Source organism: Saccopteryx bilineata, chromosome 9 (assembly GCF_036850765.1).
Source record: "Saccopteryx bilineata isolate mSacBil1 chromosome 9, mSacBil1_pri_phased_curated, whole genome shotgun sequence".
In the NCBI taxonomy this organism is placed as follows: domain Eukaryota; kingdom Metazoa; phylum Chordata; class Mammalia; order Chiroptera; family Emballonuridae; genus Saccopteryx; species Saccopteryx bilineata.
In genome coordinates, this window is record NC_089498.1 from 46,485,674 (window position 1) to 46,505,088 (window position 19,415).

General features: G+C 46.5%; 2 protein-coding genes and 1 non-coding gene across 3 annotated transcripts in view; 2 read left to right on the forward strand and 1 right to left on the reverse strand.

Annotated features, from left to right (window-relative positions):
* Positions 1 to 332: 332 nt before the first annotated feature.
* On the reverse strand, positions 333 to 10,289 carry BLVRB (biliverdin reductase B). The gene is made up of 5 exons (XM_066242610.1): positions 10,080 to 10,289; positions 6,420 to 6,584; positions 6,194 to 6,283; positions 3,777 to 3,905; positions 333 to 572 (listed from the first exon to the last, which is right to left on the reverse strand). The coding sequence occupies exons 1-5, from the start codon at positions 10,156 to 10,158 to the stop codon at positions 415 to 417; spliced, it is 621 nt and encodes a 206-aa protein (XP_066098707.1). The 5' UTR covers positions 10,159 to 10,289; the 3' UTR covers positions 333 to 414.
* Positions 10,290 to 11,690: 1,401 nt separating this feature from the next.
* The window catches only part of SPTBN4 (spectrin beta, non-erythrocytic 4), a 95,486-nt gene continuing 87,761 nt past the window's right edge, over positions 11,691 to 19,415 (forward strand). The window contains exons 1-2 of the mRNA XM_066242476.1: positions 11,691 to 11,799; positions 14,120 to 14,309. Of these exons, the coding sequence (XP_066098573.1) occupies positions 14,135 to 14,309 (175 nt within the window). The 5' untranslated portion in view covers positions 11,691 to 11,799; positions 14,120 to 14,134. The remainder of the gene's footprint in view (positions 11,800 to 14,119; positions 14,310 to 19,415) is intronic.
* On the forward strand, positions 14,570 to 14,704 carry LOC136313727 (U4 spliceosomal RNA). Its single transcript, XR_010727177.1, has one exon. It is a non-coding gene; the product is annotated as a U4 spliceosomal RNA (small nuclear RNA).

Consider the following 19,415-nt stretch of genomic DNA (forward strand, 5'->3'; position numbering starts at 1 on the left):
AGTACAGCGTAGGTGCAGAACAATGACTCACTAAACTGTGAGAAATAAGGGAATATCCATAAAAATATTACACATAGGGCAGAGATACTGATACACAAAGCCAGAGTTGGGCCTACTAGTAAAATCCTTTTTTTTTTTTTTTCCAAATTATAAGTGATTTTATTTAGAGTTACAGAAGTAGTAGAAGTTAGCCAGCTGGGTTGTGTAGGCCCAGGAAACAAGTTACAGAAGCAGAAGGGTCCTTGGAGGTTAAGAGAGAGAGGGCAAAGGTAACGCACCTGAGGGGAAGGAGAGGGGGAAGGGAAAGGCGCGGTGGAGGGAGAAGACCTTAATTTGAAGCTCATGGCTCAAGATTTATTTCTCTCTTTGTTCCACATTTCCCAGGATGCCGTTCTCCCAAACAAGGACACGGCCCTAGTCGTAACTGTGGGAAACATAGGTGCTATGCCCGTCATACTCATTGGTGGTGAGGCAGCGCAGCATGAAGTGGCCTAGGTCATGTTTGGAGATGACTCTTGAGGGCCCTCGTCCATCCAGGGTCACTGAGTAGGCCCCTGTCAGTGGCTGGTCTCCTGCGAAGTAAAAGATAGAGAGGCCGGGTAAAGATGTTCTTTCTCCATTCCCCAACATATGATCACTACAATGGCGGTCCCAGGGGCCTACAGTGGTATGGTGTAAGAGCAACGATGTGTGAAAGCCTCTTCACATGCAGGGCACTAAGCTATACCCTTTAATGTCTTTTATCTGACAAATCCTTATTGATGTCCTATTATGTGTCAGGAGCTGGGCACCCAGAAATAGACAAAACAGACATGAATCCCCACTCTCAGCATGCAGACATTCGCTAGGTAAAGGCAATTGATAAGAAAGTACAACAGACTATATAAAGCAGAGAATGGGCTAGGAACTACTTATTAACTCTACTTTACAAATAGGGACACTGAATTTTGGAGAGGAAGTCACTCCCCAGTGGGCCTCTCCATCTGGATGCTTTCTGATCTCTGAACCCTTCTGGGAGGACTGAGTGACATGTCCCAGGCATGGGTCTGCATTTTAGTGGAAGAGCACATTTTCCTGACCTTGTGAATATGGAGTTGGTGTGTACTGATGCCAGGGGTTCAACTAGGTTGTTCTTTGACAGACAGGCACTACCTGGCTGTTACAGGGCATCTAGTGGATGCATTAAAATAATTTTATAGGCCTGACCTGTGGTGGCGCAGTGGATAAAGCGTCGACCTGGAAATGCTGAGGTCACCGGTTTGAAACCCTGGGCTTGCCTGGTCAAGGCACATATGGGAGTTGATGCTTCCAGCTCCTCCCCCCCTTCTCTCTTTCTGTCTCTCCTCTGTCTATCTCTCTGTCTCTCCCTCCCCTCTCTAACATGAATAAATAAATAAAATAATTTTATAATAATATCTGCCAGTGACCAACTTAATTTAGGTATCAAAGGCAGCATACTAGTACAGGAACAACTTGGAATTGTGTGCAGTAAGAAACATACACCCTTATCTTTGTGACATTCTGACCAAAAAATGTTTAATCTGCGTCTGTGAGAACACACCAGAAATCTAAAATGTGGGGGATTTAAAAAGACACCAGGCCTGGTTAATATTACAAGAAACATTAAAAAAAAAGAGCTATGAAGGACTGTTCCCGATTTAAGGTGACATGGCAACCAACCACAATGGGTGGTCCTCAGTTGGATCCTGGTTTGGGGGGGAAGAGAACATTAGAAGATGTTTTTGACAATTGGGGAAATCTGAATATGACATGAATACTAAATGATAGGATAGAGTTCATGTCAGTTTCCTTGGTTCAATAATGGTCCTGTGGCTTATACACAAATAATTTTCTTCTTGGGACATGTCTATTGAGGTTTTAGGAGTATACTTTCGAAAGGTTCAGTCAAAAATACTATTTTATATAGATATATAAACATTATATTTTATATATATATATATATATATGAAACATTATATACATACATAGATAATTGATGGCTAGCCAGTTAGCTATAGAAAGATAGGGTAAAATACAAAGAGGGCAAAATGGTAGAAACTGACCCTAGCCCTGGCCAGGTAGTTCAGTTGGTTAGAGCACTGTCCTTAAGTGCAGAGGTTGCCGGTTCAATCCCCGGTCAGGGCACATACAGGAACAGATTGATGTCTTTCCTGTCTCTTCTCTATCTCTTTCTCTCCTCCCCTTCCCCTCTCACTAAAATCAATAAATAAACATTAAAAAAAAACTCACCCTAAATGAAGATTTTAGGTATTCATAAATTTTAATTCCTTCAACTTTTCTGGAGGTTTCTAAGTTTTCATACACATACATTAGGAAAAAAAAACACCTTTAAAATATTCTTTGTTAAATAATTTTTAGGCATGACGTCTCTGGGTACCTGCTCCAAATCTAGCAGACCAAGAAGTAATATGATGAGCCCTGTTTACAGATGAGGAAACTGAAGCTCAGAGGCCAGGTGCTAGAGTTTTCACCCAGCTTCTCCACTAGGCAGCTTCTCCATTGATTCAAAGCTCAGGATCCTCATACCAATAGGGTCATGATACAACCCCTTCATTGAATCTAAACACTGAGTCTTATTTGAACCTCTAGGGTGTGTTGCCCCCATTCCTGTCAGGTACCCCAGAAAGCAGAAGGCAAAACAAAACTATTCTTCCCATGGGCAGGCAAATGTGAAGGAGTCCAAGTGTCTGGCCCTCTCGTCTTTGCATTGCTGTTCCATTATCCCAGTCCTCTCTTCCTCAGACCTCCACCTGACTCCCTCCCTCCCTGCATGAAGCCATCTCCTTAGAGAGCCTATGCTTCATAAAAAGCATTCCATTACTACTCCATTCTGTGTTTGTTTCTTCATTCACTGTAGTACTGCCCACTAGTAATGTCATCATCGATCTTAATCTCCCCTGCTAGAAATTTAAGGCTCATGAGAGCAGAAACTCTATCACCATGCTAGTAATGGTGGGCAGGCCCACAGTTCAAATGCAAGAGACATCTGTTGAATGAATGGCTCTCTCCTTATGTCTGACTCTGTCTCTTGGTGTGGATTTCAGACCTGGGAGGATGAAGGAGGGTACAGGTGATGTTTACTGGTTCTCTCCACAACACCATCTGAGAGGTGGTGCCCTTGTATTAGTTCATCTGACAAATATTTACTGAGCATCTACTATATGTAGGCCCTGTTCTAGGAACTAGGAACACAGCTGTGATCTAAACATAAAAAGATCCATGCCTCCAAAGAGTTGACATCCTAGTGAGGAAGACACACACTAATAAAGATAAAGAAATTATATGACATGTGGTCAAGTCTAAGTCCCCTTCCCCTGAATCTGGGCTTGTCCTAGGAACTGGCTTCTAATAAACAGAATGTAGCAGAAGCAGCATCAAGAGATCTGGCCTGGGGGATGCTGAGTACAGGAGTTGTAGCGACACTGGCATTAACCACCAATGTCCTGGAAGAAGCCTTCTACATGATTCCACTCCCAGCTACTCAGCAACCTTAGGCACAAGCCTCCCCCAGAGCCTAGTTAGCTCCAGGTACTGAGACTGATGGTCTTAATAAATGACAGTGGTTTGTTCAAAAGAGATAACTGAAAAGTATGTTAGAAAAGAGAATAAAGTCAAGCAGGAAAGATAACAAAGTGTGGGGGGAAGGTTTGCAATTTTAGATAGGCCAGGCAAGTCCTGGCAGATGATCCCAGAGGCCAGCAGGGGGCAGGCTAGTGGAGACCTTGACCTTGTCGCTGGGTCCCAGCCCCACTCACCTATGTGGGGAGGCATCACAGCCACATACTTCAGACCTGAATTCTGCAGCACTTTGTGCATCCGGATGTGGTCATCAGTCACATCTTGTAGTCGTGGGGGCACCTTCGCTGGGTCCCATAGCAGGAAGGCTGGGGGGATACAGGGCAGGATCAGCCAAGGCCAGAGGCAAATTTAATGGCGGGCACACCAGATGCACACCGTGGGCCCTGAATTCTGATGGGCCCTGCAAAACTCCAACTTTACATATTTTTCTGACAAGGGGCCCAATATTTTCTTCTGTGCCCAGGGCCTCAACTGACTTTTTTTTTTTTTTTGTGACAGAGACAGAGAGAGACGGACAGATAGGGACAGACAGACAGGAACAGAGAGAGATGAGAAGCATCAATTCTTCATTGTGGCATCTTAGTTTCTCACTGATTGCTTTCTCATATGTGCCTTGACCAGGGTACTACAAGCAGACTGAGTGACCCCTTGCTCAAGCCAGCGACCTTGGACTCAAGCTGGTGAGCCTTGCTCAAATCAGATGAGCCTGCGCTCAAGCTGGCGACCTTGGAGTTCAAGCCTGGGTCCTCAGCGTTCCAGTCTGATGCTCTATCCACTGCGCCACCACCTGGTCAGGCTCAACCGACCTTAATCTGCCTCTGGCCAAGGCACGAGGACTGCCAGGCCAGGCCCTCAGTTTGCCAGTCTTACATCAGGACAAAACCCTGCAAGGGCTCACCGCTGCCTTCCAGTTGCTCCAGGCTCAACTGTCTTTTCTCACAGCCCACATAAGAGCTGACCACTTTCTACCCCACCTGCTTCTGTCTGCTGTTACTTCCTGCCTGGACCATGGCAACCTCCTCCCTGGTCTCCTTGCCTCTGTCCCCACAATCTGTTCCCTCAATGCAGCCAGATGGGGCCTGTGAACTCCCAGAAGGGTTGGAGCTCATCCCTGGCTCCATTTCACTCAGGGTAAAAGCAAAGTTCTCCTCAGGACTCACAAGGCCCCACCTGATCTGGCCCATCAGCCCTCTGACTTCACTACCCAACACTCTCCCCTTCACTAGCTCTGCTGAAGCCACACCCTGGCATCATAGCCTTCACACCTTTTGATCCCTCTGCCCAGCATCCTGTTATCTTACCATGCAGCCTACCCTCATTGCATTTCCCTTTCTGGGAGGCAACTGATGTGAGGGAACAGGTGAGGAGTGTGGACAGTGGAGACAGACAGTCAGGTTTCACACGCCAGCTCTGCAGGCCCAGCTGAGTAAACTCAGGTAAGCCGATAGGCCACCACTGCCTCCACCCATTCCCTTAGCTATACAGGGTAGACAACAGCTACTATTTACTGAGCACCTACTATGTGCCACCATGATTATAAGTACTCACAAGAGTTTAGTGAGGATGAAGTGGCATTCATCCCTAAGATACTCAGATGGTGCCTAGCACATAGTCAGTGTTTAATAAATGCTGTTGGCTTTTTCTTTTCTTTTTTTTTTTTTTTTGTGCTGTTGGCTTTAACTGCTCCTGGTATGTACCCTGTGGCCATCTTTTTGGATTATTTGATTTAAAAAAATTGTTGTTTTTTTTTCAGAGACAGAGAGAGTCAAGGAGAGGGATAGTTAGGGACAGACAGATAGAAATGAAGAGAGATGAGAATCATCAATCATTAATTTTTCATTGTGACACCTCAGTTGTTCATTGATTGCTTTTTCACATGTGCCTTGACTGCGGGCCTTCAGCAGACTGAGTAACCCCTTGCTTGAGCCAGTGACCTTGGGTCCAAGCTGGTGAGCTTTGCTCAAACCAGATGAGCCCGCGCTCAAGCTGGCGACCTCGGGGTCTCGAACCTGGGTCCTCCGCATCCCAGTTTAATGCTCTATCCATTGCGCCACCACCTGGTCAGGCATTGGGGCAACTCTTAAACAAATCATCTGCATAAATGGGAGCTCTGTGAGTGCAGAGACTTGATCTGTGTATCCACAGCTGTTTCTTCCCCTAGAAGGCTCTTTCTGACCTCATCTTAGGCTGGGTTAGGTGCCTCCTCTAGGCTTCCCCCCATCCTGGCCCTGACCCCTCTGTTTGGGCCCCCCATCTTGGTCCTGACCCCTCTGCCTGGGCCCCCATCCTAGCCCTGACTGTTCTGCTGAGCCCCAATCCCATCACAACCCTGACAACTGTGGCCTGCCACTGTTTGATGATGGCTCTGTTTGCCACGTCCCTGTCACCAATGAGATCCTTGAGTGTAAGACCCAGTGCTGTTTTGGTCACCACCATGTCCCTGGCATCGCCCTGCAAGGTTCAGGAGTTCAACTGATGTTCAATAAATGCAAAGTAAATTGGGTGGCTCCAATGCCACCTTGCAAAGATATTGGGCTGCCAATCCAGTTACTAACCCCCCATTCAGCCCCACCCCTATGACCCCACCACCCACCCGAGGTGCAGGCCACGACCTTTTCCACGCCATGGGCTTTCATGGCCGCCACGATATTCTGGGCACCCTCGGACATCACTGTGGTAGGACCTTAGAGGGGACAGAGAGTGGCTGTCACTGGCGGGCGGTGGCGGTGGCGGGGGTGGCAAGGGCGGGGCTGGGGGAGGGGGTGGTGCTGGGGGCCGAGGTGCAGGTGGGGGCCGTGGGCAGAGAGGGGGCCCAGTACTGAGGTCATTGCCGGTGCCCAACAGCACGATGACAGCGTCCTGCCCTGCCACGGTCTTGTCCACATCGGCTGCCTGCCGAACATCACCCACGACCACGTGGGCCGGCTGGGGCCCCTCCGAGGGCAACCTGGAAGGATCCCGCACCAGCACTGTCACCTCATAACCTGTAGGCAAAGAAGGGCAGAGGGGCAGGTAAGTAGGCTGTTTGGCTGGCACTCTTCAGCTCCAGGGGTTGGGTCCTGGAGGGTGCTGTGAATACATCCCTCTGGTCCCCTGTTCTGAGGCATTGGTCTCCAAACATTTATTTATTTATTATTATTATTTTTTTTTGTATTTTTCTGAAGTTGGAAACGGGGAGGCAGTCAGACAGACTCCCGCATGCGCCCTACCGGGATCCACCCGGCATGCCTACCAGGGCGCGATGCTCTGCCCATCTAGGGTGTCGCTCTGTTGCAACCAGAGCCATTCTAGCCCCTGAAGCAGAGGCCACGGAGCCATCCTCAGCGGCCGGGCCAACTTTGCTCCAATGGAGCCTTGGCTGCGGGAGGAGAAGAGAGAGACAGAGAGGAAGGAGAGGGGGAGGGGTGAAGAAGCAGATGGGTGCTTCTCCTGTGTGCCGTGGCCAGGAATCGAACCCAGGACTCCTGCATGCCAGGCCGATGCTCTACCACTGAGCCAACCGGCCAGGGCCTCCAAACATTTTTGATGGCATACCCACAGTTGATGTTCAGCTGGTTGTTAAAATTGGGCCATTTCTTCATGCTGGTTCATAACCTGCACTGATGCTTCCAAGGGCCTCCCTGGACGCCCTGGACACAGACTTCTCCACCCTCTGGCTACTAAAGGGTTAACTCATTTAATGCTCAAAGTAACCTTGGATTTGAATTCCCTACCACTAGCAAACTGAATTAAATTGGGCAATTCATGTAAACTCTTTGGGCCTTAGAAACTTCATTTATAAAGTGACACAAATAATAGTCTCACCCTTATAGAGTTGTTGTAGGTTTTAATACTATAACTAAAAGCTTAATGTAGACCGTTGATTTTTGATAAAAGTGTCAAGACCATTCAGTGGGAAAAGAATAGTCTTTCAACAAATGGTGCTGGGACAACTGGATAACCACATGTAAAAGAATTAAGTTGGATCCTTACCTCATACCATATGTGAAAATTAACTTAAAATGGACCTAAATGTAAGAGTTAAAACTATAAAACACTTAGAAGAAAATCTAGGCATAAATCTTTGTGACTTTCATTTAGACTCCTAGATATGACACCAAAAGCACAACCACTAACAACAACAACAACAAAAAACATAGATACATCCTCATAATTAAATACTAATGTGCTTCTAAGAACACCATCCAGAAAGTAAAAAGACAACCCACAATGTGGGGAGAAAAGTTTGCAAATCATATATCTGATAGGAGACTTGTACTTAGAATATATGTATAAAGACCATCTACAATTTGATCAAGAAAAGACAACCCAATTACAAACTGGGGAAAGATCTGATATTTCTCCAAAGTAGATATTCAAATGGCCAATAAACATATGAAAAGATACTCAATAACATTAGTCATCAGGGAAATGCAAACCAATGAGATACTACTTCATACCCACAAGAATGGCTATAATCTAAAAGACAGATAATAAATGTTGGTGTGCATGTGGGGAAATTGGAACCCTCATACAATGCTGATGGGAATATAAAATGGCACAACCACTTTGGAAAACAGTCTGGCAGTCCCTCAAATGGTTAAACATAGAGTTACTACATAACCCAGGCATTTCACTTTTAGTTAGGTATATACTCAAGGAAAATGACAACATACACACACACACAAAACCTTGTATACAAATTTCCATAAGAAGCATTATTCATAATAGCCAAAAAATGGAAATAATCCAAATGTCCATAAAATGAGTGGATAGATAAAATGTAGTAGATACATACAATGCATTCAATAAAAAGAAATTATATACTGATATATGCTACAACTTGGACAAACCACCTGACCTGTGGTGGCACAGTGGATAAAGCATCAACCTGGAATGCTGAGGTCGGCGATTTGAAACAAGGAGTGTTTACTGAGTATCTACTACAGTATATGCTGGACATGGTTGTAGGCATTTTCCATATATTATCTCATTTAATCATCACAAGAGCCCCAGGGCAAATACTACTAGTTTCATCCCCACTTAACAGATATCTAGGTACACAGACAAGAAGACATTTGGCCACACAAGTGGTTTAAGTGGCAGAGCTGGGGTTTGAATGTGGGCAGGATAGCACCAGAGTCCACTCCTGTTGGAACTCAACCCAGTTCCCCAGGGTGCATTCTGAATTATGACCTGCAGGTGGATGAGCAGAACTCTGTAGAATTCAGATTAAGGAAAATTAGTAAGTAACATGGGAACCCGGATACTCAGGGTGACTCAGCACTTCTTAACTTCTCCTTCTTACCTTCTCCCCCACAAATGTTTATCAGCAAATTTGTTTCTCCCCTCTCAAGATCCAAACTAGGTCTAACTGGGGAGGGGGAGAGCAGTGGGCCTAGTGGAGAACTTTCAGGCAGTCTCTTCAAGGGAGGGCTGGGCTAGGTGACAACAGAGAGTGGAATCCTGGTGGCCTCCTCCCTTTTGGGGCACTCAGATAGTCAATATCTTCAGAGTTACCAAGACCAGTAAGGGTGGGGTCCTATATCTGGAAGTCCCAGGACTGGCTGGGTGTTGATGAATTCTGGACAGCAGGAACAGAAGGCTGTCCAACTATGCCCTTTCTTGTACCCTTTACTGGGGCAACTATGTATTTTCAGCCTCATTCACTTTCCAGGGTCCCCAAGTCTTCACCCATGTCTCTGTGATCCTCTCTCCATTTAATGGTCACAGGATCCTGTCCCAAAGACTTTTTTTTTTTTTTTTTTTTTTTTTTTTTAAGGGAGAGAGACAAACAGAAACATTACTACTGTTCCTGTATGTGCCCTGATTGGGGATTGAACCGGCAACCTCTGTACTTCGAGACACTGTTCTAACCAACCTATCCGGTCAGGACTCTTTTTTTACCTCCCTCAAGACTTTTCAATGTCTAGCCTTAGTGTCCAAGCCAAGATCCGGTGGGCTTTTGGCGGTTAAGAGCACAGGCTGGGTTCAACTCCCAGCACACCTTCCAGCTATGAGACATTGGGCAAGTCATTCTCCTGGCCTCAGTTTTCTCATCTGTGAAGTGAGGTGACACTAGATTCCACCCAAATTGAGTGCTGTGAGAATTTAACACGTGTGAAGATAGGGTGGTGCTGGGAGGCAAGTGTTGCCTGACTTAGTAAGCCCCCTCTGAATGTGCTACCACCACCACCAGGGCCGCCACCAGGGCCACCAACACCACAATAACAGCACGTGTCATAAGCGCTTGGATTAAAACCCCTCATTGGAGTCTCCCCAGCTTCCCAGGGCCAGTTCCTATTCCTTGAACTACTACATAATTGGCTCTTATTGCGTCCCCTACTTCTGCCCCCATGGCCACCTGCTTTGCCCTCAGTCCTTCGGCTGAGACCGAAGGCACTGAAGGCTGCTATCGGTCTCAGCCCGACCCCACAATGCCCCTTCTAGTGCTCTGCTTGTGCACCCCAAGACATCTCCCTGCCCGCCCCAGCTCATGCCTGTTTTCACCGCCTGAGCCAGCGTAGTAAGCCCGGTCCTGCCGGTGGCACCAAAGATGGCAATCTTCTTGACGGCCATGCTGCGAGATATTAGGAGTGAGAGGCCGTGGAGTGTCAGGACGCGCGAGAACGAACTGGCTGGTGTGCCGCGCTCTGCATTCTTCTATAGCGGGAGGGACGGGGTTGGACCGCTCAGAAGACCACACCTCAGCCCGCCCCTGGGCTCCCATCTCAAGGCCAGGGGCGGGGCCAAATAGGCCGCCCCTCCAGCTAGAGAAAATAGGGTGGGCGGGGCAGGAGTCAGTTCACCACCTCCTGCCTTCCAGCACCGCCTCCTCCACCCGCCACTTAGGCTGGGAGGTGTGGCCGTATCTGAGGAACAGGAAAAGGTGGCTACAGTGCCTGGCCTCCGTTCTCGACCCCAGCGTGGGGCGGAGCGAAAACGGGCCACGCCCCCCGGCCTCTCCTATCTCACGCCCCCTCTCCCAGTGTCTGAAGGTAGCTCCGAACTTACACTAAGCCCCAGAGCCTCCACAAGGGAAGAAAGGGTGGGAGGACAGTGTGGTTGTGCAGGTGTGACGCTGTGTAACTGCGTGTCTATGTGTCCGTGTGACTGTGTGACTGTGAATAACCCCAAAGAAAAGCATGATTGTGGTGATACCGTTTGCCATCCTCTGTGTGTAATACCGTGCATTACGGTGAGACATTGTGTGTGACACTACATGTAGCAAGAATTGATGCTGTTCTTGTGTGACCTTGGGGTGACACTCTGGGGTGTCAGTCTGTGATGCTGTATGCATTGACGACTCTAGGGGAAATGGTGTGAGCGTGGGACACGTGAGATGTTATAAGAGTGTGTGACTGTTAGATTATGACAGAGTGACACTGCGTGTGTCATATGAGGATATGTGACACTGTGACCCCATTTGAGTGTGTGGCTGTGGTTGTTACTGTTGTGATGCTGTTTGTGACTTCCTGTGATGCAATGTATGAGTGTGTGATGGTGCAGGATGTGTGACCCCCACATGAGTATGACTGATGTGACAAGTTTGAGTATGGAAAAAAGTATGTGATACTGTGAGATTGTGAAACTGTGTGTGTGATGTGTGAGTATATGGTACTCTGTGACACCCACAAGAGTGTGGGATAGTGTGTGATATGTGTGTTTATGTGACACACCGCATGGGTGGTGGTGACACTACTTCAGTGTCACAGTGTGTGATGCTATCGGGCACTGTGCCTGTGTGGACCTAGTGTGGGCATGTGATTGTGTGTGAGTTTGCATGTTTGAGTTTGTGTGACCCAATGTTAGGGGGTGACATTGCCAGTCTGTGAACATGAATAATGTTTGTGATACTGTGTGACCCTGTATGTATGACAGTGTGGGAGTATGTGACTGTGTGTGATGCTACCTCTGGACCCCGCGAGTGCATGTATCACACGCCGCGGCCGCGTGTGTGACCGCGTGTAGAACCACGCTGCAGGTGTCCGGGGCGGCGGGGGACGCGGGCGGGAGGGGGGTCCCCCCGGCGCGCGAGCGCCGCGGCCGCGCGAGCGGGGGAGGCGCGGGGGCGGCGGCGCATGCGGATCTGATTGAGCAGCGGGGCCGGCGAGGCCCAGTAGAGCCAGGCAGCTCCGGGCCGGGCCGCGGACGCCGACAGGGAGGGCGGTCAGGCGCCGCAAGCAGCGGGGACAGCGGCACCGGCTGCCGCGGGCCCAGGTGAGCGACATGGGGGATGATAGCCCCTCCCTGCAGCATCTCCCCACCTGCCCGAGCATCCCTCCCCCACGCGGAGGAGCGTTGGCTTGAACCCCCAGGGTCTCCCGGGCTGTGGGGAGGCGAACGGTCGAAGGCAGAATGAGCCCCCACCTCCCAACCCAGTCCAGCCTCCACGCCATGCTGCATGGGTCTTCCACCCAGGCCTTTTTCTTCCTTGGCCCCCCTCCTTGGTAATGGTGACTAGACTGCAGAGAGAGAGAGAGAGAGGCGCGGCCTCTGAAAAATTAAAGCATCTGCTCCCACCGTCAGCCTTGCACTCCACCAGCATTTGCTGAGGCCACAGGACACCAGTTTCTACCCTTCACCCTCCATCCACCGCCTTCTTCTTTCTTCCTTCTCCATTCAATCATGTAATGGCCAGAGCTGTTCCCCGCGGTCTGAGAGCTCATGAAATGCTAAGTGCCTCCCCATCCCCAAGTGCCCTCCATTGAGGAAACAATTATGTTCACTATTTAACAGGGAGAGAAACTGAGGCAAAGAGAGGGCAAGCTAAAGATATTGGGTTAAAGATACAGCAAGAATAAAGCAGGACTTGAACTCATTTCTGTCTGACTCCAGTACAAGCCCTTTGATTTACTAAGGTATGTGGCCAGAGGCTGAGAATACTAGCAAGCACCAAGTTTTGAGGTCTCGCAGATACTAGCTATCATGTTCCCTGCATTATTAACTCATTTCATCTTTAAACACCCCTAGGAAGTGGGTACTATTATCATTACCATTTTACAGATGAACAAATTGAGGCAAAAAAGAGGGGAAGTTATTTGGCCAAAGTCACACAGGTGGTAAGTAGCCATGTGCCCACTTACAGCTTTCCATGGAAGAGGGGAAGAATAAAAATGGATTTTGGAGAGTCCATAAAGAGAGACAATCTCCACTACACTGACCAAGACCTAGACCCTGCCTTCCTAGAATCTGGTAGGTTGGCAACTGTCTGAATCTTCTGAGAAGGAAGACATAGATTTCCTCCCAGTTCCCTCCCTTCTTAGCCTGGGGACCTGGAGAGTAGAGATGTATCTTATCTCCCACCCCCTTAAATTTCAAATATACAATCTGGCAGTGTTCTAGAACATATCTCTGGAGGCAGACAATATGTCAGTTAGCTATTACCACAATAATGCTGCATAAGAAACCACCCCCAGCCTGACCTGTGGTGGCACAGTGGATAAAGCATTGACCTGGAATGCTGAGGTCCCTGGTTCGAAACCCTGGGCTTGCCTGGTCAAGGCACATATGGGAGTTGATGCTTCCTGCTCCTCCCTCCTTTTCTTTCTCTCTCTCTCTCTCTCTTCTCTAAAATGAATAAATAAAGTCTTAAAAAAATAAAAGAAACCATCCTCCAAATTTAGTGTGTTAAAACACTTAAGTATTTATATAGCCATGGAGTCTGAGGTCAGTGACTTAGGTTAGGCTCATCTGGCTTATTCACGTTAGGGTGGAGAGAGGGTTGTTGACTGTTGGCTGCCCTAGTTGATCTTGGCTGAAATACCCAGGCCTTTGGCCATGGACTAGCCTTGCAGTGTTTTTCTCATGGCCACAATCAAGTCCAAGCAAAAACCATGCAAGGTCTCTAGAGTCCTAGGCTCAGAACGCATCAGCACTTCCCCATAATTTTGTTCATCAAAGCCCTGTGGTGAAACCCAGAAAAAGGAGGTGGGGCATGTCCCCTTACCCACTCTTCTACCCCTCCCATTGCCACAGTAGGAGAACATTGAAGAGTTATATGACAAAGGGTGTGGCTATAAGAAAGAATTAGAGCCATTAATGAAATCTTTCGATCACAGTGCCGACCTTTTGGATCCTGTCTACTTACTAGGTGTGTGACCTTGGGAAAATGAGTTCACCCCTCTGTGCCTCAGTTTCTTCCTCTGTATAATAGGTTTAATAATAGCCTATTTTTAGGAAATTTGTGGGAATTAAATAAGATAATGCACATTAAGTACTGAGTACAGTGCAAGTGCTCAATAAATGTTAATTATTGTTATTATTGCATTATACATTTCTATTGATAACAATGTTATCAGTCTATCAACAATAACTCACAGTTTGCCAAGTCCCTACCCTGTACCAGCTAGGCAAGGGCCTTTACCACAGTCTTATGTCATGGTTGGTGTGAACATTATGGTCATTATTATGTTCACTTTAAAGATAGGGAAACTGAGCACAAGAGAGGGGACAGGACTCGTAGCCAGTCACTGTTAGAAGTGGGATCTCTGAGCTCAGGGCCTGCTTCCTGCCCTAACCTGCCTTTGCCCATCCCTAGGGCTTACCTTCCCTGATGGCACAGGTACCAGGGGAAGTGGACAACATGGAGGGCCTGCCGGCCTCTAACAACAACAACAACCCTGCAGTCCGCTGGGAGAGCCCGGATCGGGGCTGGGAGAGAGAGCAGCCGGCGGCCTCCACCGCAGCCGCCTCGCTGTTCGAGTGCTCTCGGATCAAGGCCTTGGCAGGTACCTGGGAAAGGGCTGGGGCTGGAGAGAAGGAGAGAACAGCAGAGGTCTGCTGGGGTGTCATCTGTGTACCTCAATGTCTGAGAACCTTGATGGCCTGGAGGGTGGGAAAACAGTTATAGACACTTAGAACTTGAATTTTTAGGCCAACACTGTCCAGTAGAACTTTCCATAATGATGAAAAAATGTTCTCTACCAATGATGTCTGATATACTAAGCACTAGTGCTTGTGGTTATGAGCACTTAAAATGTGGCCACGCAGCTTTGAGCAGTGGCAGTATCGTAGCCAATGAGGTTTATCAGAGGCGCGATTATTGCTAATTGAAAATGTGGCCACGGCTACCTGAGGGATTGAATTAGTAATTTTATTTAGTTTTTATTAATTTAAACTTAAATAGCCACATGTGGCTTGTGGCTACAGTATGGAGCAGTGCAGCCTTAGAGATGCATACAGTCTCAGAAATGTGGAATTTTGTAAGCACGCTTCCTTAGAATCCTGAAATGCTGAAATGCCAGATTTTCGGGTCTTAGAATGTCAGATTTAGATTCTTTGAATCTGAGATTTTTAGAAATTGAGACTTTTATTTTAAAGTGAATTTATTGGGCTGACGTCAATTAAAATAATTATACAGGTGTCAGGTGCCCAATTCTACAACATGGAGACTGTTGTAAATAGAATTTTATAATCATAAACCTTAGAAATTTTAATCATTGGCTCCTAGGATCTCAGAAACTAGAAATCTAAACTTGAATACACATAGATCTTTGGGGCCTTAAAATCCTGTTCCTTTAGAATTTCTGATTAGAAATGTGGATCCTGAGAACTTTGTGACAGAAAGATCAAACTTTCTTTTTTTTTAAATTTTTTTTAATTCATTTTAGAAAGGAGAGAGAGAGGGGAAGAGAGAGAGAGGAGAGAGAGAAGGAGGGAGGAGCAGGAAGCATCAACTCTCATATGTGCCTTGACCAGGCAAGCCCAGGGTTTCGAACCGGCGACCTTTATCCAGGTCGATGCTTTATCCACTGCGCCACCACAGGTCAGGCAAGATCAAACTTTCTTGCTTTAGCACTGAATCCCTCAGGGACAGCTGGGATGCTTATTCATCTACTTGGATGTTTTAGAACAAAATAAGCAAAGACCACATAGAGTTATAGAATCTTAGAACCTTAGACCTTCGGAATTGTAAACCCTTGAACCTTAGGATTGTGTATTCATGGGGCTTTAGAACCTCAGAAAAGTTTAATCATCAGCCTTAAAACTTTCTGAGTAAAATGACCTTTCAGAGATGTGTAACTTAATAATCATAAATCTTGAAAATATCAGACCCTTAGAATCTTTGGCTCTTGGGATGTTAATATCTCAGAAATATGGAGTGTTATACACATAAAATATATAGTTATAATCATGATATCTTGGAACCCTAAAGTCAGAATCAGTTCCCTCAGAATTTCAGAATTTTAGTAACTCAGCATTTGACAATCATGGGATCTTCAGTACTAAGATTTTTTGGAACTTTATAATTATTTTTTAAAACTTTTATTTATTGGTCTTTTAGAGAGAGAGGAAGGGAGACAGAGAGAGAGAGAGAGAAAGAAAGAGAGAGAGAGAAACATTGATTTGTTGTTTCACTTATTCATGCCGTCATTAGTTTATTCTTGTATGTGCCCTCACTGGGGACCGAACTGCAGGATCGATGACCTTGGCATGTCAAGATGATGCTCTAATCAACTGAGCTACCCAGCCAGGGTTTGAAACCTTATAATTAAAAGATGTAGAGCACCATGTCACACTCAAGGACCTCTGGGAAAACAAGTGACTTAAAGGGGTGAGTGGACTGGGGATCATGGTCAGCTGGTGAACAGTGCTCTGGACACCAGCTCTCGCCATAGGGAAATGCAGTCCTAAAGGTGCTAGCTTTGATGTTTAGCTGTAATTTCCCAATTTAAATATACTCTCTCCCCGCTTCTCTTTCTCTCTCTCTCTCTCTCTCTCTGTATATATATCACAAAAATTAGGAAATATTTCAAAATTAATATGAAGCAATAAAAAGGAAGCATTTGATTTTATTTATTAAATAAGAACATTAGAAAAGCAAACGACAAGTCAAAGAAAGTTGTTCGATTATGCAAATGAGATACAAAACCAACTTTTATTTCATTGGTGAAAATGCACTGTACAAAAGGCTGAAAGTAGTGAAGTATCTTCATGTTCCCTGATCCCCTAATTTTTGTGAGCAGTATATCTATCTATCTATCTATCTATCTATCTATCTATCTATCTATCGGCCAAAAGTATGAACCGATTGCCAGCTTCTCCTGATTTAGAAACCTAGAATAGTACAATGGGCCCTGGCCTGTGGTGGCCAGTTGGCTCAGTTGATAGAGCATCAGTCTGGCGTGTGGATGTCCTGGGTTCAATTCCCAATCAGGGCACACAAGAGAAGCGACCATCTGCTTTTCTCCCCCTCCCTCTCCCTCTACTCTCTTTCTTCCTCTCCCTCAGCCAATAACTCAATTGGTTCAAATGTTGGCCCTGGGCACTGAGGATAGCTCAATTGGTTCAAATGCAGTCAGCCTCAGGTCCTAAAAAATAAGTTGGTTGATTTGAGCATCTGCCCCAGATGGGGTTGCTGAGTAGACCAGTCTCACTATCTCCCCTCCTCTCACTTAAAAAAAAAAAGAAAGAAAGAAACCTAGAATGATCTAAACATCTACTCATGGAAACTTAAAATCATACCTTCAAGCCTGACCTGTGGTGGCACAGTGGGATAAAGTGTTGACCTGGAAGTGCTGAGGTCGCTGGTTCAAAACCCTGGGCTTTGCCTGGTCAAGGCACATATGGGAGTTGATGCTTGCAGTTCCTCCCCCCTTCTCTCTCTCTCTGTCTCTCCTCTCTCTCTCTCTCAGTCTCTCCCTCTCCTCTCTAAAATGAATTTAAAAAATATTAAAAAAAAATCAAATCATACCTTCAGGTTCTTAGAAGCTTAAAAACTTGGGAACATACCAACTTAAAATTCCAGAAGTTATTATTTCATCCACAAAATATTTATTTGGTGCCTGCTCTGTGCCTGGCCTCTGCTGAACAATATGAGGAGCGTAGTGGCGACTGAGCCAGCTCCAGTCCTGCTGGTCCAGTGCAAGAGTTAGATTCAGTCAGATAGTGAAGAGAAGGACGGGGGAGAGCCAGGATGGGGGAGGCACAGGCACAGGGCTGTGATGGGGAAGCCCTGGGTGTGGTAGGAGTCCAGATGAAGTGCCTTATTGAGTCTGGAGAGTCAAAGAGTGCTTCCTGGAGGAGGAGCTGTCTAAGTTGAGGCCCAAAGGATAAAAAATAGTGAAACTCTGGTGTGGAGAGTGAGAGATTATTCCAGGCAGAGGAAACAGAGCATGCTTTTGAGAGTGACTTGAGTGATGGATGGAAGGTAAATGATGATGGGAAAGGAGCCAGTAGGAAAATATTGAAGGGCCTTGTAGGCCATCATGAAGGGTATGAGGACACCAGGAAACTGTAGTAAGATTTCAAGCAGAAGTGGGATGTGGTAACACGAAGATCAAGGACTCTTCAAATCTTAGGACCACTGACTCAGAATGTCAGCGCTGGACCTCAGAGAGCATCTAGTCTAGAGAAATGTAGAGATCTCCTTTTAGAAAAAAATATTTTTCATACACTCCCTGTATCTACTTAGGTTATGATAACCGTAGCTTCTTAAATGGGCACAAACACCTGATTCTGTTTATATCTTTTATGCCTACAGTTCTCTACAACTAAAACGCATAATATTGGACTCCAAACCTCAATCACAAAACTGGTATCATTCATATTAATAGTAACTTGGGGCCGCTGCTATTCTGTAAAACCATGTTGCTGCTCAAAATGTTAATATGGGGCCTGAGCTGTGGTGGCATGGTGGATAAAGTGTCGACCTGTAACGCTGAGGTCGCGGGTTAGAAACCCTGGGCTTGCCTAGTCAAGGCACATATGGAAGTTGATGCTTTCTGCTCCTCCCCCCTCTCACTTTCTTTCTCACTCTTCTCTCTAAAATGAATAAAATCTTTTAAAAAATTATTTTTTAATGCTAATTGACCTAGACTGCTAGGATGCATTTCCATTTGCATCCTGCTTCTCTCATTTTTTTTGTCCATTCAAACTAAGGCAAAATCTTTGAGCAGTCCTCCCTAACATGCTTTTGCATGAAGACAGTTAAGAAATTGGATTCATTGCTTGGAGAGTTTTCTTTTGTGTGTGTGTGTGTGTGAGTGTGACAAAGACAGAGAGAGGGACAGATAGGGACAGACAGGCAGGAAGGGAGAGATGAGAAGCATCAATTCTTTGTTGCAGTTCCTTAGTCTCCTTAGTTGTTCATTGATTGCTTTCCCACAAGTGCCTTGATGGGGGGGGGCTACAGCAGAGCGAGTGACCCCTTGCTCAAACCAGCAACCTTGGGCTCAAGCCAGCAACCATAGGGTCATGTTTATAATCCTACACTCAAGCCAGTGACCCCTCGCTCAGGCTGGTGAGCCTCGGCTCGAGCTGGCGACCTCGGGGTTTTGAACCTGAGTCTTGTGCATCCTAGTTCGATGCTCTATCCACTGCACCACTGCCTAGTCAGGCTCTAGTACATAGTTTGTTTTTGTTTTTTGTTGTTGTTTTTTACAGTGACAGAGAGAGAGTCAGAGAGAGGGATGGACAGGGACAGACAGACAGGAAAGGAGAGAGATGAGAAGCATCAATTATTAGTTTTTTGTTGCGACACTTCAGTTGTTCATTGATTGCTTTCTCATATGTGCCTTGACTGCGGGGCTGCAGCAGACCGAGTAACCCCTTGCTCGTCAAGCTGGTGAGCTTTGCTCAAACCAGATGAGCCCACGCTCAAGCTGGCTACCTCGGGGTCTCAAACCTGAGTCCTCCACATCCCAGTCTGACACTCTATCCACTGCACCACCACCCAGTCAGACTCTAGTACATAAGTTTGATGACATCCTTTTCTTCACATGTAGATGATTTTATAAAATGTGCATTGCTAATTAGTGTGCCTGCAGACATATATTTAACTCTTTATTAAAGTATTACAGGCATGCAGAAAGGCAAAAAATCATGAATGTCCA

Coding starts and splice junctions, on each gene's coding strand:
- BLVRB (XM_066242610.1), bottom strand. CDS start 10,158: ATGGCCGTCAAGAAGATTGCCATCTTTGGTGCCACCGGCAGGACCGGG. Junction 6,284..6,419: donor GGGCACCGGCAATGACCTCA/GTACTGGGCCCC, acceptor GTCCCCTCTAAG/GTCCTACCACAGTGATGTCC. Junction 573..3,776: donor TGTGATGCCTCCCCACATAG/GTGAGTGGGGCT, acceptor TTTACTTCGCAG/GAGACCAGCCACTGACAGGG.